At 49.3% G+C, this 23,149-nt stretch overlaps 2 protein-coding genes across 4 annotated transcripts; both read left to right on the forward strand.

The window, feature by feature from the left end:
• Positions 1-19: 19 nt before the first annotated feature.
• Positions 20-11,936, forward strand: PXMP2 (peroxisomal membrane protein 2). Its single transcript, XM_055321949.1, has 5 exons — positions 20-214; positions 2,094-2,210; positions 3,784-3,946; positions 7,115-7,234; positions 9,975-11,936. The coding sequence occupies exons 1-5, from the start codon at positions 93-95 to the stop codon at positions 10,041-10,043; spliced, it is 591 nt and encodes a 196-aa protein (XP_055177924.1). The 5' UTR covers positions 20-92; the 3' UTR covers positions 10,044-11,936.
• Positions 11,937-13,620: 1,684 nt separating this feature from the next.
• PGAM5 (PGAM family member 5, mitochondrial serine/threonine protein phosphatase) lies at positions 13,621-21,559 on the forward strand. Of its 3 annotated transcripts, none has more exons than XM_055321948.1 (6): positions 13,621-13,842; positions 16,627-16,805; positions 18,270-18,395; positions 18,472-18,560; positions 18,640-18,793; positions 20,774-21,559. In XM_055321948.1, exons 1-6 carry the CDS (start codon positions 13,652-13,654, stop codon positions 20,830-20,832), a joined length of 798 nt encoding a protein of 265 aa, XP_055177923.1. In that variant the 5' UTR covers positions 13,621-13,651; the 3' UTR covers positions 20,833-21,559. The 3 variants fall into 3 exon arrangements, with proteins under 3 accessions (XP_055177923.1, XP_055177921.1, XP_055177922.1); XM_055321946.1 differs by having other exon boundaries at positions 18,660-18,793; XM_055321947.1 differs by having other exon boundaries at positions 18,663-18,793.
• The last annotated feature ends 1,590 nt before the right edge of the window (positions 21,560-23,149 follow it).

Below are 23,149 nucleotides of genomic sequence, written 5' to 3' on the forward strand. Positions count from 1 at the left end.
GGACGCGGCGGGGCGGGAAATGTGAGGCGGTCCCCGCGGCCCGGCTGGCGTGAGGCGGGGTCGGGGTCGGCCGCGGTGGGGACCGCGAGGCGATGGCGCCGGCGGCGTCCAGGCTGCGGGCGCGTGCCGGGCTTCGGGCGCTGCTGCAGCGGGCGCTCGTCCAGTACTTGCGCCTCCTGCGGCTCTACCCAGTGCTCACCAAGGCGGCCACCAGGTCGGCGGGAGCGGCCGCGGAGGTGGGCGGCGGGGGGTGCCCGGAGCTCGGCCGGCCGCGGGAATGGGGGCGCAGAAGGCGAGCTGCCGGGACCGGCCGGAGGCTCCTCGTGGGCGGGTTCTGAACGGCGGTTCCCGGGCGGCCTGGTGCCCCGCCTGCAGCTCTCCCCCGCCCGGCGGCCGCAGCCCGATGGCCTGCGCGGGCCCAGGCCTCCGGCGCCGCAGCCCGCGGGGCGGCCTGTGTGCACTTTCGTGGTCTTAGCGGCTTTGAACTGGGGAGGAGGGTGCCCGAAGGCCCCCGGGTCGGCTGCTCCGTTGCACCCTTTAAATCGGGGTCCTAACGTTTTTATGAGCCGTCGCTCTCCCTCGTTAGCTTAATTAGTTCATTTTATGAGTTCGTCCCTTTTTTTTTTTTTAAATTTTTATTTATTTATGATAGTCACACAGAGAGAGAGAGAGAGAGGCAGAGACACAGGCAGAGGGAGAAGCAGGCTCCATGCACCCGGAGCCCGACGTGGGATTCGATCCCGGGTCTCCAGGATCGCGCCCTGGGCCAAAGGCAGGCGCCAAACCGCTGCGCCACCCAGGGATCCCTAAGTTCGTCCCTTTTTATTAAACGGAGCCTTTTTCAAGTACGTACAGCGTGTCCCCGGGGCGCCAGCATCAGCAGCAAGTAAGTGAAGTAAGGTCCCTGCCCTCAGCGGACCTTCTATTCTATTGAAAAAGTAGAGAAAACCCAGATACAGAGATCACACAGATAAGTGCCCGGTAGGTTTTATCTGAACAAAGACCTGAAGGAAGGGAACAGGCTCCCTGGACCGAGGGTGCCAAGTGCAAAGGCCCCCAGGGAGGAGCAAGCCAATAATGGAGCAGTGGAGAGGAGGGCTGCGTTGCTGCAGAAAATTAACAGTGAGGCAGGAAGCAGATCAAAAAGGTCCTTATCCGCCATACAAAGAATTTTGGAGTTTTTAAGTGCCCAGAGCTTATCAGAAGGTAGCTATAGACCAAACCTTGGAGTACCTGGGCCCCGGTCTCCACCTTTCTACTGAAACTCTTACTGTGGTAATTGTAGGTTTACATTCAGTTGTAGGAAATAATACAGGGAGTTTTCTTTCTTTTTTTTTTTTAATTTTTATTTATTTATGATAGTCACACAGAATGAGAGAGAGGGGCAGAGACACAGGCAGAGGGAGAAGCAGGCTCCATGCACCGGGAGCCCGACGTGGGATTCGATCCCGGGTCTCCAGGATCGGGCCCTGGGCCAAAGGCAGGCGCTGAACCGCTGCGCCACCCAGGGATCCCTACAGGGAGGTTTCTTGTACACTTTGCCCACTTTCCCCCATTGGTAACACTTTGTAACACTGTGGTACAATATCACATGCAGGTCACTGGCATGGGTACAGTCCACAGGTTAAGGGTGCCTGTGTGTAAAGTTCTACTGTCTCCACCTTTAGATGTAGGGACCTTACACTGGGGCTGTTTTAAAAAGGACTCATCTCCGGGGCGGGGGGGGGGGGAATCCCTGGGTGGCTCAGCAGTTAAGCATTTGCCTTTAAAAAAAAAAAAAAGGACCTATCTCCACCCATGCCGCAATGATCTCAGAACAGCTATGTTGATTACATGCAGGAATGACACACTTCTGCTGCTTGCTCCTGTTTTCTTTTTTTTTTTTTTTAAGATTTTATTTATTTATTCATGAAAGACACAGAGACACAGGCAGAGACACAGGCAGAGGGAGAAGCAGGCTCCTTGCAGGGAGCCAGACGTGGGACTCGATTCCAGAACTCCAGGATCATGCCCTGAACTGAAGGCAGGTGCTAAACCACTGAGCCACCCAGGCGTCCCTTGCTCCTGTTTTCTGATTATATCTCTGTCCACAGTGGCATTTTATCAGCACTTGGGAATTTCCTGGCCCAGATGATGGAGAAGAAGCGGGAAAAAGAAAACTGCTCTCAAAAGCTAGATGTCAGTGGCCCTCTCAGATACGCCATTTATGGGTGAGTTCCATAAAGGACCCAGTAGAAAACTAATTATAACAAAGCTAGGGTATCAAGACCAACTTTCTTAAATAATGTGACTTGGAAAAATAATTTTTAAAGAGCACTGAAGTAATCATGGGGAAAAAACCAGAATGGTGGATAATGTGAACTGGTTTTATGGTTTTCATTTGAATTGCATGGGTGGGAGCGGCTATCTTCTTTGGGCTGAGAGATCTGAGAGCAGATAACTCACTTGAACCTAAATGAGATTTCAAGACACAAAGACCATGAAAAAGGAAAATGGACTCAAATATGGCCAGTTGTTTCTGTTATTTTCATAGTGTAAACATCCAGAAAATAAATACTTAGGTATCCTGAAAAATGTCCAGTTTCTGAACCACTTTTGGAATTGCAGAGACCACAGAGATTCAGGAGTTTTACCAATTAAATCCACACTGAGTTCTCTGGCCAACAATAGTGTTTGTATAGATGGATTATTTTGAAGTCTTTTGCAACATGAGTCATTTTTTCAATGTAAAGTTCACAAATATCACTTTGTATTTGTAAGCATGTTGGTTGCAGTCATCACAAGTTTCCATACTATAGTTAAAGCCATAATCACCCAGGAAGGAGGGAGCATGTCAGAATCCCTGGGAGGCTTTATCCACTCAGTTTCCATCTTCAAGACTTCTGTTCCTTCTCAGGGCACCTGGCTGGCTCAGTCAGTAGAACATGCAACTTTTGATCTCGAGGTCATGAGGTCAAGCTTCACGTTTAGAGATCACTAAAAAAAGAATAAATACAGTTAAAATTCTGTTTTCTCCCATTAAGGACCCCTGCTCTAGGCTACTTAATGTGTGGCAAGATAGGAAGTAACAGCCGAGAACCACTGGTGTAAGAACTTCCAGTGTCAAAAATTGGAAGACCCCTGGGTCCCTGCCCATCTTCTTATTGCTGAATTTTACAGAGTTACAGTTTTGTTGCACCAGGAGATGGAGTGGCTGGGTTCAGTTCTGTCCCAGGTACTCTATACTTTGAAATACATAGTAGCAGTACAGACAAGTCAATACACAGCACCAGGTTTTATTTATTCAGACCTACTCTGAGCCAGGCCATGTTCTACGCACTGCAGGCACAGCAGTGAATAGACAGACACAAGTGTGTCTTGTGACATTTACCTCTAAGTGACAAAGAGGGCACCATATGACTAAACAAATGAGATCATGACATAGTGATACATGCTATCAAGACAATGAAACAGGACCTGGAATAGAGAATGGCTGGGAGAGCAGTGGGTTCATTGTCCAGAAAAATCATGAACAAAGTCTCCAAGCTGACAACGTTGAGAAGGAGCTGGGCAGGTAGAGACTGATTAGAGATCCAAGGCAGGAACAAGTCTGGAGACAAAAAAAAAACAGATTGAAAGAGAGCTTGTTTTCTAGAAGGACCACACAGGCCTGTGTGGTTAGTGATGGGGAACTCCAGGAAGGCAGGTTTTAGGACTCCAGGGTTTGGAGGTGAAGCTGGACCAAGAAGGGTACATCCAGAGAATGGCAGTCCTGCTCACCATCACGGGGGGGGGGGTCCTCAGGTTCTTCTTCACAGGGCCACTGAATCACTTCTTCTACCTCTTCATGGAACACTGGATTCCTCCTGAGGTCCCTTTGGCTGGGGTCAAGAGGCTTCTCCTGGACCGCCTCCTCTTTGCACCAGCTTTCCTGCTATTGTTCTTCCTCATCATGAACTTCCTGGAGGTTGGTCTCTGCCATAGCTCCTTGTCTGGCACAGCAGCTCTTAACTTGGCATCTGTGGGTGGAATTGAGAGGGTCTGTGAACTTTTCAGTACACTCAAACTGAAATTTTTCACTTCTCTGTGTAAACATCAACGTAAACCACAGTTGTACTGGCAGTAAGTGTTGGTCCACAGTAAGAAGTTGCAAATATCTTGATATCACACATCATTTATCCTAGACAGGATATCTTTTGTTTTGTGACTCCTCGTACCTGCCTTCAAGGCTCATTACTGAATAGGTTAATACGGAAGCACATCTACTGGTCTATCATGGGATTCTTTTCCTGAATATTTTGAATTTTTTTTTCTTTATTTATTTATGATAGTCACAGAGAGAGAGAGAGAGGCAGAGACACAGGCAGAGGGAGAAGCAGGCTCCATGCACCGGGAGCCGGACGTGGGATTCGATCCCGGGTCTCCAGGATCAGCCCTGGGCCAAAGGCAGGCGCCAAACCGCTGCGCCACCCAGGGATCCCTCTTTTCCTGAATATTTTGAAAAGTATATTTCAGTACAGTAGTGTAGTTGATTTATTTTATACAAACAGGATTCTCAGAAGGGGGGCCGTGAGATTCATGAAACAAATTTTAGGCCCCTGATGGTATTGCAGAAGCCTACGCTAACTCAATGCCTGAACGTCACAAGTGCTCTGAAGAGGTTAACGCGTCAGCGTAGACTTAAAACGTTAAAACCCACCACATGAGAGGTGTGTTCACCTCTAATCACCAGGCATGTCTGTTCACTGTGCTTAGCCGAAGTCCCTTCCCAGTTCACTAGCACCTCCACCCATCTCTCCATTCACTGTGTATACCCTGGATGTGTTACCCTGGATGTGTCATGTTCCGCTCTGAAAGTAATTGTTCCAACCAATCACAGCAGGTAAATCCTTCTTCAGGTTTTATTTTGAAACAGCATCTTGAGTTTTTGTTCCTGAGAACACCTCTTGTGGTCTAAAGCATTCCTGGGGGGAAGCAGGAAAGATGCTTCAACTTAACTGGTTATTAATGAGTCCCTGCTAGTAAAAAGAAGTGTCAGAGAAGCTCTTAGGAAATCTGAGGTAGCAAAGTGTGTAAAGTACCCCACAAATAAATGATATATGTGGGACCACATTATACCACACACACTACAGATACCTCTGCCTGCATCCGCATTAAAAAAATTGGGGGGGTGGGGGGCAGCCCGGGTGGCTCAGCGGTTTAGCGCCACCTTCAGCCCAGGGCGTGATCCTGGAGACCCCGGATTGAGTCCCATGTCGGGCTCCCTGAATAGAGCCTGCTTCTCTCTCTGCCTGTATCTCTGCCTCTCTCTCTCTCTCTCTCTATCTCTCATGAATAAATAAATAAAATCTTTTTAAAAAAATTAACAAAAAAATTTTTAAACCTGAATATAGTTGACAATGTTATGTTAGTTTCAGTTATACAGCACAGTGATTCAGTTTCTCTATACATTACACTATGTGTACCACAACTCTTATAATATCATTGACCCTATTCCCTGTGTTGTGTCAACGTCCAGCATTTTTTGATCACAGATACCATATCTGGACTGCACAGTATTCCACCATTTGCCTGTCCCTTTTGTGTAAGGATTCCTGTTTGGTTAATTCCTAGAATTGTCCAAAAAGGCTGTCCTTGCTTGTCTTTCCTGCAGTGGTACAGAATAGTACAGACAACTGACATTTATTGAGCACTTGTTCCAAGCTCTGCATTGAGTGCTTTGTGTCATCTGAGCCGCAAGTCAACCCCATATTTGAGGAAGCTAAGGCCCACAGCCTAAGTTGCCATAACTTGCAAGCCTGTGAGTCCAGTCAAACCCAGGCTTTATGATCCCAGAGCACCTAACCCTCGCAGCTTTGTCCTGTGTGGTTGGCTTCCACACACTCTTGATAACCATGATTGTATTTTTCTTTTAAATAGTTTGCAATTTGACACATAAAAAATAACGTATACATCTTTACTTATGAGATTGAACTTTTTATATGCTTGCTGTATTTCTTCTATGAACTGTTTATTTTCTATCAGTGTTTGCTTTTTTCTCACTGATTTGTATATTTGTGTATATTAAGGATCTCAATCCTTTGCCAAATACAGACTGCAGATACTTTTCCCATTTTTCAAGTTTTTGTCTTTTAGCTACAGATAAAGTTAAACATTTGAAGTTACATAAATAAAGCTTATTTATAGTGTGTTACTCCATACAGGAGTTTAAAAAATATATGTACTCAAATCTGTCATTCTTTTCCTTTGTGGGCTTCCTTCAAGGAAAATACTGGGAATATTCTCCTATAGTTTGTTTTATGATTTTATTGTGTACATTTTGATAAACAGATAAATGCAAATAGTCTAGTATCCTTTTTTATTTATATGTGGGAGATATACTTGTCTTGTTTCTTTCCATTTAATAGCAGTTTGTCTTGTTACCATTTATTGAACAATCTCCTGTACTTTGAAACATCCACTTTATCACTCTCTCATTCCCATACATGCAGGCCTTTATTTGGACCTCTGATCTTTTGCTGAATTCTATTGATTTCCATGGTATGGTGGGGTTTTTTTTTTTTTAGCTTTTACCATCATTTCAAAGTATTTTTTTAAATTTTTAGTGATTTAGGCCTCCCCTTGCTATTCTTTTTAAGATGACTATTCTTATGGTCTTATCTTTTAAAAGGCAAAAGATTATATGATCTGAAAAGAAACCAGAGTATTGCACTTATCTTTTAGAATCAATTTACTGGGGTTCAATTTTTAAACACTTCAAGTTTTGCCTGAAAAATCCATCAGTTTTTGAGATTATTTTGAGAACTGACAGCTGAGCCATAAATAGCTGCCCCTGGCCAGCAGCACAAATCCCACCATTCAGTCAGCTCTGTAAAGAGTGATGAAAGTCCATGAGGACCATCGGTACAGTGTCAGCAAGTGGGCTATCTCACTCTTGATTTCTCAACCATGCGGTTGGCTCCTTATAGCTGCAACACTAATTAGGCACACAGGTGTGCTGTCTACATACAAATGGAATAAAATCCAGTTTTAAAAAATCATCATGTTAGGGTTTGGGGCCCTCCAGACCTTGCAACCCCAGCTTGTTTTGATGGCAGTAGCAACTGCTCACCATCCATACTCCCCTCCTTTCCAGGGGAGAGACACAGCTGCTTTCGCTGTCCAGATAAGGAGAAGCTTCTGGCCAGCACTGTGCATGAACTGGCGAGTCTGGACCCCAGCACAGTTCATCAACATCAACTACGTCCCTTTGCAGGTGAGGGCCAGCTGGCACCATGCAGAACCAGAGGGGCCCTTATCTTCTACTACCAGTCTTATTTTTGCTTAGAATGATTGGTGATTTTCTCTCTGCCCAGAATCAGCAATTCTGGATTTGGAGAGATGAAGCAGGTGTCCACACCTCATCTGTTAGTCCCAGAGATGTTTTTGAAAAGCCCCCAGTCCAAGAACAGCTTAGATATCCCAGGGATATGGTACTGCCAGTGCCTGGCCCTGTGGGTCAGTCGAAAGTTCACACAGTTTCCAGGCAGTGTCAGTGCCCAGCAGGATGTGCAGGAGAAGCAAGGGCAGCCTTACCTGCAGTGACATCAGAGCGCACCCTGGCAGAGAGTGGGACATGGGGGTGGAGCAGCTCTTGGGGTGCCATGCACATGGGGTTCAGCACGTCTGGGCACCAGGTAGGTCATAATCTGAGGCAGGCTGCTGAAACTGCCCTGTATGCCACACCTCGAACCCCTGATCTGAGCAAGGTGGGAGCCTGGAGGGACTCTAAGCTTCAGGAACAGCTTACCAGGGTAAGGCTGAGCACTGCGTTTATACACCAAGTACAGCTTATCTAGGTCCAGCCCTAAGACCATACCCAAGGTTGGAGATCTGGTAGAGGGGTTTGGCATATCTGCATGCGCACGGCCTGGGTATATTACAGCCTCAAAGCAAGGTTATGCAACTAGATCCTAGGAATCCACTCCTCTCATGAGGGTCACACAGCAAGCTCTCATACACCACCAAAATGCAGCAACACGTAGGCCATGTTTCTGCCCAGGGAAGCCCTGTAGAGACACAGCACCTAGGGTTTTTTGGGAAGGCTGGTCATGTAGGCACCCTTTGCCTGGCATGTATCAGAATTCTAAACTCCCAGAAAGAGAGCAAGTGCTCAGCATGACCCATGTTTTAGCAAGCAGTCTAGGCATAGGGAGCCATTCTTACCAGTTGGAAAAAGGTGAGAACCCTTAGGAACTCTTAAGTTCCCAAGCTCCAAGTAAGGGCTAGCCTCTCAAACAGACCTTTTCAAGGACAGCAGCCTCAAGCTTTTTTTTTTCCCACAGTATTTAGGTAACCTGCTTGTTTTCACCCCTGTTCTAGAGAGGAGAGAGATCTGGGCAGAACTCCCTTGAGCGGGATCCCTGGGTGGCGCAGCGGTTTAGCGCCTGCCTTTGGCCCAGGGCGCGATCCTGGAGACCCGGGATCGAATCCCACGTCGGGCTCCTGGTGCATGGAGCCTGCTTCTCCCTCTGCCTGTGTCTCTGCCTCTCTCTCTCTCTCACTGTGTGCCTATCATAAATAAATAAAAATAATAAAAAAAAAAACTCCCTTGAGCAACAGCTCCACTGGAAGGATGGGAAGAGAAAGTGAGGGGCAGGGTCTCTCTTTCCCTCTCTCTCACACACACCATATGCATCAAGGAGTAGCAGAAAACCAGAAGGCAGTGACACACAACCACAGATATTGCAGGATTAAAGCAAAATGAAAATCAGTTTCATTGGCTTTAACAATGATCTTATCAGTGACCTTCCCAAAAGCAATTTCAGTGGCTCAATGAGGGCTAAAGCCAGACTGCTATGAATTGAGTAGTGAATGAAGAAAAGAAATCAGAAGTCTGCAAAACTCTATCAAAAAATTTGTGAAGGTATGGGGAGAAATGATGGGAGAGGGCTTTGAAGCTAGGAGAGGCCATATGTACTACCCTAAAGAGGGAGGCATGGGATTTGGGCATAAGCAGAGAGGTGCTTTAGGCAGAGGCCCTTCTTTCCTAAGACAGGAGAGAGGTGCCTGTACACTGGGGACTGCCTTCTATACCTCTTTACTCTGGAGGGCAGAGGGCAGGTCAGGGCCAAACTGAGTAGAGAGGAGATAGGATGGGTGTCTTGAGAGGAGAAAAGATAGGGTAAACTTGTAGAGAATAGTGGAGGGAGCTAACTGAAGACCCTCTTGGGCATAGGGCCCCAGGGAATCAGGGAGGATGGAAGTTTCTCCAGGGAGGACAACTAAGGAACAGAAAGGAAAGGCAACAAAGGCTTTGGGCCATGGATTCTAATGCATATAGAAAAGGAAATAAAAACACCTGGAGAGGCAGAATGGCTGAGGATGTGAAGGGATCTATGGATGGAAGAGCAGGAGAGCCTGGTAAATGGGACCCTTCTGGGCCACCTAGGGACAGAATACTGGAGGCTGTGGTTAGTTTCTATTTTAGGTGGTTGCAGGTGAGCGTTAAGAGGCAGTGGAATTTATTAAATATTTACTGAGCACCTACTATATGCGCCACTGCTCTAGACTCTAGGGATACAGTGATTAATAAGATAGAACAGACTCCTACTTTCATGGAGTTTATATGCCAGGGAGGTAGCATCAGGTGGAAGTACATCCATCAGATCATCGAATCAGGGTAATGGTCTGGGCTGGGGGGAGGGGTATCACCAATGGGCTGGGTGAAACCGCTGCATGATGGCCGGTCTTGGGGTCAGAAGTTGAGCCTGGAGCTGGTGCTCAGTGAAGAAGGATATGGGACAGTTACTGTCTGTTTTCCCTACTGGCCTGTAGCATTGCTAGGCATAGTGTCCCGGTCACCCCTCTAGCACAGTGCTTTGTATGAAATAAAGGCTCAGTGAATACAATAGTGGGCAGATGGACTGACCAGTGAGTGAGCTGTCCTGGGAGATCAGTGAGTGGTAAATATGGTCAGGGCTTCACTTTACTGTGGTCTGTGTTCTCTCTGGCAGTTCCGAGTGCTTTTTGCCAACCTGGTGTCTCTGTTCTGGTACATCTACCTGGCCTCTCTGGGGAAGTGAAGATGACCTGGAGTGAATGCAGATGCACACTGCCCATGTGGGTCTAGGGACCCACCTGCTTAGGGTGAGGGAACAGAAATGAATAACTTATCTGATTCCAGATCATGTGAATGGAGATGGAGAAACAGAAATCTTTTAATGTAAGAATCTTGTGTTTTAAAAAGTCAGGAACTGTCTTCAGGCAATGCTGCCTTAGAATCATAAAATACAGCAGTGTTGACCTCTCTCTTACCACCTTGAATCGAATTAGGATGGCAATAAATTATAATGTAGCTTTCTCTGTAGTGATTTTTTTAGAACACTTTTGTCACTTTGGTAGAAATGGGTGGCCAGAGGGCTGCCCGCAGACTTTTTCACTTTAAAAAAAGTTGTAAAATCTATAATGCTATTGCTTATCTACGTGGAGCCACTGGGAAAGGGCCCTTCCAGAACAGGACTTTACCTTGACATTTGGAGGCCTTAGGAGAAGTGTATGCCACCCTTTCAGCTGACTTTTTTCTGCTCTTACTGCTCTTTTGTTAACCCTACTCACATTTTTTTCATTTTCAGTATCCCATTCTTGTTTTATGGATACAATACCCTTGGATCTTAATTTTATATTTAATTTAAAAAATTTTGTCTCATATGCCATTTTCTCAGGGTTCACGGGTCTTTTTTCCTGTTTGTTTTGCTCTTTATTTTTCCAATCAGGATTTCCCCAAAAGTCTACTGATTATACCTAAGTCCTTAAGAGTCAGCCATTCAGGCAGTGCCTTCACTGTGGACTAACCAAGCATGGAGCCAGTTTTGTTGAAGATCACTCATTTTGAGTAACTGAGGCCTTTTCTCTTAGACTAGCCTGTTTCCCCAGAGAAGAATTCTTTAATTTTTTGCCTAGGGGAAGGGTCATGGTTGTAGTAGAGCATGGTATAAGTCTAGTGGCCAACACTGTTGTAGCTAACTAGAGGAAAAGAGGTCCTGTTAGTATAATCTCAGCTGTCTGGTGTTCTCAATCCATAGTCCTTCTGGTTTAAATCCTCTGGAATGAAAGTCTTCTGCCATGATGGAGGTGAGGTATTCACCTGAAGATACAGGTAACAGAGGGAGTATAGAGGACAACCTCTTACATGTTTTTCAATCATCCTTTGTTCAATCCCACACCTTTCCTCAGAGGTGCGGCTACTGCCTATAACTCCCAGATTCTCCCAGACTCACTGAACTAACTGAGCTTGCTTCTTGGCTTCCTGCAATGCTGGCAGCTGATGTTCCATCTTCTCAGGTCAAAAATGATCTGATTTCCAGCTTCCAATATTTTGTCAACCAATCTTTTTGTTTTATTTCTTCTTATGGGCTTGTCTTTTTTTTTTTTTTTTTTTCCTCTTAAAAATGTTTTTACTGGGTACTTGGGTGGCTCAGTTAAGTATCTTGAGTCTTGATTTCAGATCAGGTCTTGATCCCAGGGTTGTGAGTTCAAGCCCCATGCTGGTGTGGAGTGTACTTAAAAAAAAAAAATTAGGGATCCCTGGGTGGCGCAGCGGTTTGGCGCCTGCCTTTGGCCCAGGGCACGATCCTGGAGACCCGGAATCGAATCCCACGTCAGGCTCCTGGTGCATGGAGCCTGCTTCTCCCTCTGCATATGTCTCTGCCTCTCTCTCTCTCTCTGTATGACTATCATAAATAAAAAATAAGGGGATCCCTGGGTGGCGCAGCGGTTTGGCACCTGCCTTTGGCCCAGGGCACGATCCTGGAGACCCGGGATCGAGTCCCACATCAGGCTCCCGGTGCATGGAGCCTGCTTCTCCCTCTGCCTGTGTCTCTGCTTCTCTCTCTCTCTCTCTCTCTCTCTCTCTGTGACTATCATAAATAAATAAAACTCTAAAAAAAAATAATAAATAAATAAAAAATAAAAAAATATTTTTTTATACTATCATTTTAGTAAGCAACCTTCTGGAAGGAGTAGGCATAAACGTATGGGTTCAAGACACCATGTAAGTCAGATCATGTCGATTCCTAATTTAAAAACCTACAAAGAGGACCCAGCCATTCCATTTCTGGGTACATATGCCCTAAAACTGAAAGGGACTTAAAGAGATATTTGCACACCTATGTTCACAGCATTATTCACAGTAGCCAAAGGATGGAAGCCACTCAAGTGTCCATTGACAGACGAATAAACAAAATGTGTTCCATTCATAAAGTGGAATATTATTCAGCCCTAAAAAGGAAATTGTGACATATGTGACAACGTGGATGAACCTGGAGGACACCATGCCAGGTGAAATAAGCCTGTCTCAAAAGAACAAATACCGTGTGATTCTACTTACATGAGGTCCCTAGACTTGTCAAATCCAAAAGACAGAAAAGGGAATAGTGAGTGCCGCGGGCTGGGGGGGTCAGGGAGTCAGTATTCAATAGGGACAGAGTGTCACTTTGGGAAGATTTAGGTTCTGGAGCTGGTTGGTGCTGGTGGTGGTTGCACAACAGTGTGAATGTACTTCCTGCCACAGAACTATATGCTTAAAACTGGTTAAGATAGTGGGGCAGCACCTGGCTGGCTCAGTCAGTAGAACATGGGCCCTTCACATCAGGGTTGTAAGTTTGAGCCCCACCTTGGGTGTAGATTACTTAAAAAAAAATTTTTTTTAATGGTTAAGACAGGACACCCGGGTGGCTCAGCGGTTAAGCGCCTGCCTTCGGCTCAGGGCGTGATCCTTGGGTCCCGGGATCGAGTCCTGCGTCGGGCTCCCTGCATGGAGCCGGCTTCTCCCTCTGCCTGTGTCTCTGCCTCTCTGTCTCTCTCTCTGTCTGTCATGAATAAATAAATAAAATCTTTAAAAAAAAAATGGTCGAGACGGTAAATTCTGTCACATGTATTCTACCACAGTAAAAACAAGCCCTGCAGAGGTGTCCCAGTTCACTCAACCTGGAATCCTCAGTTCTATCGTAAGCCTCGGGACTCGCTCCAGTGCCCCGTCTCCAAGGAGTGGTGTGGCCTCGCGCGTCGTCTCACACACCCCTGCGCGCGCACTGAGAGGCCGGGTCACGCGAGCCAGGACACACGCTCTCCACATGCACGGCCGCGGCCCCGTCTCACACACAGTCCGAAGCGCGCGCGCGCACACGCTCGCCCCCCGGCCCCGTCGCGCGCACACACGCTCATCCGTACACGCTGGCGCCGCGGCCTCGTCTCCCTCACACGCACACGCGCTCCGCCAGCTCCGGTGCCCGCGCTGTGCCCTGGAAGGCGGCTCCACGCGCGCAGCGCCGTGCAAGCCGGAGACGCCGCGCGTAACGTCGCCGCTCGAAGGCAGGACTGACCTGCCCCAGGGACTTCAGCACCGTCGCACGGATAAAAAAATAAATAAAAAGTAAAAAAAAAGAACCGTCGCACGGCAGGCCTCTCCACTTTGCTCCCGGAAGCTGTCCACCTCTGGCCAGGAAGTTCCCCTCCAGCCCCCGCCCCGCTGGCCCTGGGGGCGGGACTTCCGTCCCCGCGCGGCCCGCAGGCCGGAAGCGGACCCCTGAGGAATCGTGTCCCTCGCGGCGCGCCGTCCAGCCGTGAGTTCCTGCGCGGGGTCGGCGCGGGGTCGGCGCGGGGTCGGCGCGGGGTCAGCGCGGGACGGGCGGGCATGGCGTTCCGACAGGCGCTGCAGCTAGCGGCCTGCGGCCTGGCCGGGGGCTCGGCAGCTGTGCTCTTCTCCGCCGTGGCGGTGGGGAAGCCCCGCGCGGGCGGGGACGCGGAGCCGCGCGTGGTCGAGGCGCCGGCGTGGGCGGGGACCGCGCGTCCCGGGCCGGGCGTCTGGGACCCCAACTGGGACAGGTGCGGGGCCGCGGTGGCGTCGGGCGCGCGGGCCGGTGGGCGCCAGGGCCTTGGGTCCGGGGGGGTCGGCCGCGCAGAGGGCAGGCGGGGCGGGCGCGCGGGTGGACGTCTCCCGGCGTGGCCGCGCGGCTGGCGGTGATGGCGGACGCCCTGGACGCCAGCGGGGCGTTTGCCGCACGGGGACGGCGGTGCCGGGGCCCGCGCGGCCCGGACTTGGGCGCTCAGCCGGGAGCCCTCGGATCGGACGGCGCCCGAGGGCGGAGCGCAGGGTGGGTGTGGGGCGCCGGGTGCCGGCCTGGGCCTCGAAGGAACCTCTGCTGGAAGACGTGCGAGGACCCGTGGGACAGGAGCGGGAGCCTCCAGGGGTTGTCACGCGTGGCCACACGCGGGAAGAGGCGCCTGTGATCCGGAAGCGTTTTTTTAGTGTCGTTTGATGTCGATGAATTTGAATCTAAAAACCAAACGGTGCAGGTGTTCCGTGCTGTTTCCGCGTTGCGATGGTAGCCTTGTTGATACGTTGGCTTCAATAAAGCGGATTTTTGTGATTTCACCCGTCCCTTTCTTCTTAAATGTAGGCTCTTTGGAAATTTAAAGGTACGTCTGTTGCCGGTGGTGCGTTTCTCACCGGACGGCCCTGCCCTGGAGTCTGGGAGTGGTCGAGTGGTCGTTGTGGGCCGGTTTACGCAACCGCAGCTCCTTCCTGCTTTACTCTGAGTGAGGGGCACAGAACTAGTATTTGCTGTCAGCCTCGTTTTGTCAGGAACCGCATAGGTGTTCTTTGTTTTATTTTTTATTTTTTTTAAGATTTTTTTTTAGAATTTTTTATTTATTTATGATAGTCACAGAGAGAGAGAGAGAGAGAGAGGCAGAGACACAGGCAGAGGGAGAAGCAGGCTCCACGCACCGGGAGCCCGACGTGGGACTCGATCCCGGGTCTCCAGGATCGCGCCCTGGGCCAAAGGCAGGCGCCAAACCGTTGCGCCACCCAGGGATCCCGTATTCTTTGTTTTAAACCTTTAATTTAAAAAAAACGTTCGAATAGTTTTGGATTTACAGAAAAATTGGAAAGCTGCTAGGAGTCATACTCCACCCCTGATTTTGTCCACTGCTAAGGCCACTGTCCTTGTGATACTAGTACGGTGTAGTGGTCCCAATCAGTGAACTGACATCTGTTCGTTACTATTTTTTTTTTTTTAAGATTTTATTTATTTATTCATGAGAGACACAGACAGAGAGGCAGAGACATAGGCAGAGGGAGAAACAGGCTCCATGCAGGGAGCCTGATGTGGGACTCGATCCCAGGACTCCAGGATCATGCCCTGGGCCAAAGGCAGACGCTCAACCACTGAGCCACCCAGGTGCCCCTGTTTGTTACTATTGACTGACATTCATACTTCTTCTTCGAGATTTCCTCAGTTTTCAGCTATTGTCTGTTGTCTCTTCCAGGATCCCACTTGACAATTTAGTCGTGTTTCCTCGGGCTTCTCTTGGGCGTGACAGTTTCTCAGACTTTCCTTGTTTTGATTACTTTGACAGTTTTGAATATTGATAATCAGGAATTTTAAAGACTGCCCCTCCCGTTGGGATTTGTCTGTTTTTCTCATGATTCGGTCAAGGGTCATATTCTCTTTTTCGAATTCCAGTACAGTCTTCTGGATTTCTTTTTAAGGAAACAGATTCATCGTGAGAATAAAGTATGTATTTGAAGCAGCACTGGATTCTAGCTCTACTGGTGGAAGCTGACACACTGTATTTGCTCACCAAGTCTGGGTTTACGAAGGAGGAGGGTGTGCTGGGAAGTTCTAGAGCCTCATCTGATGAAATGTCCAGCCTCTTTCTTCCTGGAGAATTTCATCCAGTCTAGGCTTCCTGTTTGTGCGCCTGTAGCCCCCATGTGTCTTCCCTGGCTCAGCCCTGGACTCCTGTGTGACATCTCAGCCTCTTTGTGTTAGGGCACCCTAGGCTCGCCCAGCAGGACCCCTGGGCTGCCACTGCTCTCCTCAGAACTTACCCTGCCACCATTTTGTCCCAGCTGGAGATGCTCTTTTCCTAGCCCCATACCACAGACCTTTAGCTTCTTTAAATTTCCGTTCTGGGAGCCACCAGACATCCCTGTCTCCCAACAACCAAATCTTAGGTTGTTTCTCAGCATCTTCACTGGTGCTGCCCCCCATCCTCACCCCCCACCACCTCTTCAGCTCCTCAGCCTTCCAGGAGTGCCATCCAATAGACTTTTTCATAATAACAGGAATGTTCCCTTCCTCGCTATCCAATGTGATCACCACTATCCCATGGGTTACTGACCATTTCAAATGTTCTTAGTGTGACTGGGGAAATGGAGTAATATCTTTATTATTTTGAATTTAAGTAGCCACATGGCCGGTATCTAGCATTGGACAGCACAGTTGCAGGCTCTGCTTCAACATGGCTACACCAGCTTTGTGGGCACTCCCCAGCTACCCCTTCCTGGTACCTGGTTTCGTTTTCTACACATCTCTTATCACTTGGCTGTTTTTATCAGTCTCTTTTCACTAGAACACAAGCTGCATGAGAGCTTCATTTGTCCACTTCATTCACTGATCACCCCAAGCAGGCCTGGCACTCAGCTCTGGGTAAATGCGATGTGCTCTAAGAGGATGGGCTCCTAGGGGCCACAGCAGAGGGCAGAGGGTATTGTTTGTCCCTGCGCTTTCCCAAGACAGAAATACCGTCTTGTCAAAAAAAACCCAAGGCTGATTTGTGAGCAGAGATCACAAGGACACGCCTCTCATATTTCAACATTAGGCGAGAACCACTATCCTTGGTCAACCTGCGGAAGAGGAACCTAGACTCTGGAGAAGAAGAACTGGCGTCCAGGCTGGACCACTGCAAAGCAAAGGCCACACGACACATCTTCCTCATCAGGCACTCCCAGTACCACATGGATGCCTCCCTGGAAAAGGACCGCACTCTAACACCCCTGGGTACGTGCTGGGACTCAAGCCCCAACTGACACTTGTCCTAGTGGCGCTGGGCCCCTTTGGACCTGTGTCAGGGGCTTGGCCCAGATTCAAGAATTGTCATTAACAGTGATCATCAGCCTAACTGATACAAGACAGGCATTGAAAACATCCTCAACTTTAGGGGCGCCTGGGTGGCTCAGCAGTTGAGAAGCACCTTTGGCCCAAGGCATGACCATGTGTCCGGGGATCGAGTCCCGCATCAGGCTCCCTGTGGGGAGCCTGCTTCTCCCTCTGCCTGTGTCTCTGCTTCTCTGTGTCTCTCATGAATAAATAAATAAAATCCTTGAAAAAAAAAAAAATCCTCAACTTTAAAAAATGTATGGTGGATCTCACAGGTGATCAGACCCTAAGCACAGCAGAGGTGTTCTGTACTCCCTGATGCTCTGTAAGTGGCATAGCCCATGCACCCTGTTCTGCTTGACTTAACCTGTTGCTGAAGATCCTTCTATTCAGCACTTGCAGATCTGTTTAAAGTTTGCTTCATAATGGTAAACAGACAGGATTGAGTGATAGCTCTAACCATCTCCCTGGCAGTGCTACTTATTGCAGTCTCTTGCCATCGTGAGCAGCACTGCGGGGCATGCCCTTCCACCGTGGTCTTTGTGCCCATGTGCAAGCATGTCGGTAGAAGAAATTCCTAGGAGAGGAAGTACAGGGTGGTCTGAGATAAGGTTTACATTTTTAAAGATGTCTTTGTTGGATAGGATATTAGCCATCTGTGCACATTCAGTGCTACCACATGCACTTGAAACTGACCTGAGAGCATTTTCATCTAGATCTAAAATATATTTTAGATATATATATATATATTTTTTTAAGATTTTATTTGAGAGAGTGAGCAAGACAGAGCACAAGCAAGAGGAGGGGAAGAGGGAGAGGGAGAAGCAGACTCCCTGCAAAGCAGGGAGCTTGACTTGGGACTCAATCTCAGGACTCCAAAATCATGAGTCCAAGGGAGACACTTATCCCACTGAACCACCCAGGCATCCCTAAAATATATATTTGAGAAAAAAGATTTGTATTTGCACACAGACTGTACTTAGTAATGCTGAGGCCATTTGGTCTTTACATGTTGACATCTGTGATAATGCACAACTGGTCGATCCATGGCACGTCGCAACTCAATGTTTGGACAAAATTAAAAGTGGCATAAAGGACACAAAGATAGGAACAGGACCCCAGATCTCAGGGATCCTCAACCTTGGTCATTAACATTCCTTCTGCATGGAGCTAAAGGTAAACTGCGTTACCTCATTGGTTCCGCCTGTCGAATGCTTGGCCCCTAGTTAGGGCCAAACCCCAGGAGGGTCTGCCCGTCTTGTTCCCCAGCCGTAAGGGCATTTGGTAAAGGACTGGAGTATTTCTGAAGTAAACAAAAGAGGAACTCCAGCAACCTATAATTCTCTGGTGTTTTTCACCTTCAAGGTCGTGAACAGGCTGAACTAACTGGGCTCCGACTTGCAAGCTTGGGGTTGAAGTTCAATAAAATTGTCCATTCGTCTATGACCCGAGCCATAGAAACCACTGACATCATCAGCAAGCACCTGCCAGGTGAGTGCCCCGCATCTCCAGGGCACTGGGCGGCTAGTCCTGAAGGGGCAGCACCTAGCTGCGGCTTCTCTTGCAGGTGTCTGCAAGGTCAGCACAGACCTGCTGAGGGAAGGCGCCCCCATTGAGCCCGACCCGCCTGTGTCCCACTGGAAGCCAGAGGCTGTGGTAAAAGCCCCACTCCCCCCGAGCCCCCCGACCTGCAGCCTGCATGCCCTGCGGCCTGCATGCCGTGGCCATCCTTAAGATTCCTTGCTCTGCCCCCAGCAGTATTATGAAGATGGAGCCCGGATTGAGGCCGCCTTCCGGAACTACATCCATCGGGCAGATGTCAAGCAGCAGGAAGACAGTTACGAGATCTTCATCTGCCATGCCAATGTCATCCGCTACATCGTGTGCCGGTGAGGGGTGACATAGGCTCCCTGGCCCACCATCCTTCCTGCCGGCCTGTGCCAGTGCCTCTTCCCTGGAGACCTTAGCCTTCTGGGAGAATGTCAGTTTGGAGTTTTTCCATGATGGTGTATTTATGGCGGGAATAGCACAAATGTGATCCACTTGTCCAGGGTAGGTCGGGGTGCCCGAGAAGTCAGTGGCACATTCTGGGTGATGCTAACACGGTCACTTGGTTCAGGCACTGTGCGCTGGACTTCACACCGTATAGTCGGTTTTTCCCCCTCAGTGATTTGTAAGCGTCTTGGGAGACAGCGCAAATCTCCTGTCCCTCTGATTTATGCCGACTGACTTTAGCCCATTGGGAGTTCCTGCCACAACGGATACAGTGGTGGTGCTCACCTAATGGTGGTTTTGCATTTCTGTCTGTCATTTGTTATTTGAAATCCTTCTGTAAGAGCTCACTCTTACTCTCTGTTTATTTGTAGGATTATAGACTCACAGATCTGTATTTACACTGTGGATTAGAACCCATCACCATGTTGGGCCCCCAGAAGGAGGCTCCTGTGTCCTCTGGACCTGCCTCACTTCCTGGCACTAACGGAGGTTCCAGAGCCCTCATGAGTGATGCCTGCCCTGAGTAGCAGCCATGTACCAAAGGCCCTTGGAGGTAGTTAGGCCAGCTGGGTGCTTATGTATTTAACCAAAGTTCACTTAGTGAAAAATTTGAAGTAACTGGAATCCCAGACACCCCCTGGACCCATTAGACAGTGTGCACTGGGCATTTTAACAGCTGAGGGCTCTCCTCTTGTGATGAGTCTGACAGTGGCAGGACAGGACACAGCCCACCGGCTGGCCCACGGCACTATCCAAATGTAGGCCCAGGGTCCTTGCTCACCATGCTTGATCCTTGGACCTTTCACCAGGGCTGGCAAGAACGGGGTCATTTCCCCTCCAGTGTCCCATGCATGGCCTCTGGTGAGAAGCCCAGGGCATCCGAGGCAGGTGGCACACGGATGCCAGGAGTCAGGCTTCTCAGCTTGGTCACAGGGCTCCAGGCCAGGTGGAGTGTTGCTGGGGAAGAGGGGTGAGCCTCAGGCCTCCACACACTCTGAAGTGCTCAGCACTTCATGCCTCCAGAGGGCATAGTCTCAGCTCCTCTGCTCAGCACGTGCTGTTCCCCGGCACCACCCTCGTTGCTGCTCTGGATGGCTCTGCACCGTGGAAACACCATAATCTAACACCCTGTGACAGGCTGACCCCGGCAGCCACTAGAAGTGACCCCAGTGCTGAAAACTAATCAGAATTGGGGACTTGGAGTAGAGGTGACCTGTGTGCCATAAAGGGCTAGAAGGAACCAGAGCATCCCTGTCACAATACATGAGGTTATTTTGGAGTTTGTGAGGGACACAAGGAGAAGACTTTAAAAAGCACCATGGTGGCTGCAGAGTGAGCCAAGGGGATGCCCCTTACCATTTAGGGCACAAAGGATGTCTGATGACTTGGGGAAGCCATGATGATACTGGGCTTTTCAGCAAATACTGCACCTAAAAAGAACATTCCTGAGGACAAGGAAAGGCTCTGGGCTCGTGGATTATACCACCCTGTTCCTGGGCAAGAGTGGAATAGGAATGGGTCCACTGCACAGTCCGGCTGCCCCTGCCCCCTTTTGGTTACACTGGAAGAAGAAGTCCATGGAAGCCGTGTATTTCTGACTCACATGCACATCTGGAGTTGGGTTAATCCCCTGACCCAAAGAGGGGCTGGGCTGTCCCCATCCCCCTTGATTTGATGGGATATCCTCAGCCCAGTAGCTCTGTCCCCTGAGAGACCCCTTGCTGAAAAACAGGAGGGACAGACTTGGCTACATGGGTCCCAGCCCCAAGAAAATCTCTGAGACCCTAACTGGGGTGGGGGCTATTGCATTGCCCAGACCCCAGCCTGTTTTGGTGGCTGAGCCCTGTGTTCTAGCATGTTCTCTCTCTTTCCAGGGCACTGCAGTTCCCCCCTGAAGGCTGGCTCCGCCTCTCTCTCAACAATGGCAGCATAACCCACCTGGTGGTACGGCCAGATGGCCGAGTGGCGCTCAGGACCCTCGGGGACACAGGGTTCATGCCTCCAGACAAGATATCGCGCTCCTGAGAGCTGCTTGGAGGACCTGCTCTCCTCTAGCCCCTGTGGCTCCCATGGGTGTCACCCAGGACATGGTTCCTCCCCCGTCTTCCCTCCACAGGCTGCACTGTGGCTGCACTGCACTCTTCCTGGAGAGTGAGAAAGTACAAATATCTCAAGTATCTAAAATGTGGCATTTGGGTCCATACTTGGCAGCCCAGGATAGAAAAGGGAATTGTTCTGAGCAGAGCAGCCTGACTTCCCTCTTGGGGTTTCCTGCCCTGTCTGCCAGGACGAGGCCTCACCGATGCCGTGTGCAGGGACCACGGTCAGTCCACATGGGTGTCTTCAGTCCCTCCCACAGCTGGCCACTTGGGCCCTTCCCGGCTCCTTGGCACAGTCCGTCCCGGCACTCAACTCCGAGGAGGGCCGCCAGCACTTCCATTCGGAACTCATCCTACATTCTTTAAGAGCCTTTTACCACTTAAATATTTGTCAACTAAAGACTCTCATCTGGTTTCCTGCTTTGATAACCAGTTTCTCAGTCTGGAGTCCTGCCCGACACCATTGGGTCTGAACCCAGCCACATTCAGCAGGTGGGGGAGGTGGCTGGATGCTGATGGGACAGCAGGGCATCCTGTTTCAATAAAATACTCAACAGCTCAGTCTTTGCCTCTGGCTGTTTATCCTTTATGCTTATGGATTAAACTATTTAGATGTGATGTGTCCATCCCAAGTATTCTGTTAACTTAGGAGAAACTACAATTTCTATGAAGTGGTTATGAACATTTTTTTGCAATCGGTACAACTGATTGGGACATTTAATCCATTTCTCTAACTTTGGAAATAACTGCAAAATAAAATTTTATTTTACCAACTTTTCAAAGTATTAATTGTGAGTGTTTTAAAGAAAATAAAAGCCCATGTACTGCAACAAACGGCAGCCCCAGATGCTGGAACAGTTGTAGCCACAGTAGCAGCAAGCTCTTTCCCAGAGTTGACAGCTTCCTTGGGCGTCTGCCCACGCACTAGGCCAAGGCCCAGACTCAGGATGTGAGCTGGATAAATGGTTTTCCACGGGCATCAATTATGCACCACTTTCTAGAAACAGTTTGGACAAAGTAAGCCAGGGGTTGTGCCAACTTCTTAAAGCATGGAACTGACAGGCAACACCTCTCTGACTTCAGGTGTGAAGGAGGCCCAGGAAGGTAAGGGCCACCCAGGCCTCATGTCCCACCCTGAGCCTGAGCCTGACCCCTGGACCCTCGAAGCCACACACCCGAAGGGGGAGGTGGCAGGTCCCCTTCCTTCTTCCCTTAAGGGGTTTATGCAGCTGCCTCACTGTTCTGCCTTCAAATATATGCCTGGATGGAACAATTTCACTTGACCTTTGAGGAGCAGGGCAGCATTTTGGAAGTGGAAAATGAGCCCACACGGGATAGAGCCGAGGAGCAGGAGGTGGGTCTTGATATGGGGTCACGGGGGCCCCCTGATGTGAAGATGGAAACTTTCTGACGTGCCACAGATGACCAAAGCCTTCTGAACTGAAATGGCAACAGTGTTTTAAGTTTGGTCAAAATGAAGCCTGCTAATTAGCCCACAGACCATGAGGGACCCTGAACTGACATCAATGGGAAGATACAGCATCCCTCCTATTGTGTTGTGCTGTTTGTTCTTCTGAGACAGCCAAGAAAGGTACAGAAGTGCAATCTGTAAACCAGAAAATCCTCAGTTTTTGTGTACAAGTGCAAAACATCAGTATAAGTAAGAAAAGCACATGCTTTGAACAGCCCAGTAAGCAGACCAAGCTCAGGGCAACGGGGCCGTGAAGCCACGGCATGGCAGGGCAGTAATCCCACAGACCACCATTGCCCCTGAAAGCTGTGAGTGTTGCTGCAAACATGCCAAAATTATTCCAGAGGACTTGTCCAAGCTGGAATGGAGGAAGGTCTTCAAAAAGAGGTGATGGCCAGTTGACCCATAAGCTCCTCAGGGCCTCCCAGCCTTGGCTGAGGATTCCACTCACCTGTCCCGGTCCCCGAGGTTGCCCCAAGGACACAGCCTTGAGATGGTGATGCGGTGGTGGCAACACCTGCACGGAATGGGGCTTCTGGATCAACTCTTCAGATTGGGAAGATGGCTGCAGGGAGCTATTCACCTTGCCACCGGCGATAATGAGCCTTGTAAGTTCCTCAGCTTATGAAACCTGCCATCTGGCAACCTGGAGTGGCCTGGCCCCTTCCTGCCTTCCACAT

The sequence above is a fragment of the Nyctereutes procyonoides genome, unplaced genomic scaffold (genome assembly GCF_905146905.1).
Source record: "Nyctereutes procyonoides isolate TBG_1078 unplaced genomic scaffold, NYPRO_anot_genome, whole genome shotgun sequence".
Taxonomy (NCBI): Eukaryota; Metazoa; Chordata; class Mammalia; order Carnivora; family Canidae; genus Nyctereutes; species Nyctereutes procyonoides.

What these genes read in the sequence shown, in the direction of transcription:
- PXMP2 (XM_055321949.1), top strand. Translation starts at nt 93, where the DNA reads ATGGCGCCGGCGGCGTCCAGGCTGCGGGCGCGTGCCGGGCTTCGGGCG. An exon ending in CTCAGATACGCCATTTATGG is followed by an intron (nt 2,211 to 3,783) that starts GTGAGTTCCATA and finishes GGGGGTCCTCAG; the next exon opens with GTTCTTCTTCACAGGGCCAC. An exon ending in TCATCATGAACTTCCTGGAG is followed by an intron (nt 3,947 to 7,114) that starts GTTGGTCTCTGC and finishes CCTCCTTTCCAG; the next exon opens with GGGAGAGACACAGCTGCTTT.
- PGAM5 (XM_055321946.1), top strand. Translation starts at nt 13,652, where the DNA reads ATGGCGTTCCGACAGGCGCTGCAGCTAGCGGCCTGCGGCCTGGCCGGG. An exon ending in CCGCACTCTAACACCCCTGG is followed by an intron (nt 16,806 to 18,269) that starts GTACGTGCTGGG and finishes TTCACCTTCAAG; the next exon opens with GTCGTGAACAGGCTGAACTA. An exon ending in CATCAGCAAGCACCTGCCAG is followed by an intron (nt 18,396 to 18,471) that starts GTGAGTGCCCCG and finishes CTTCTCTTGCAG; the next exon opens with GTGTCTGCAAGGTCAGCACA.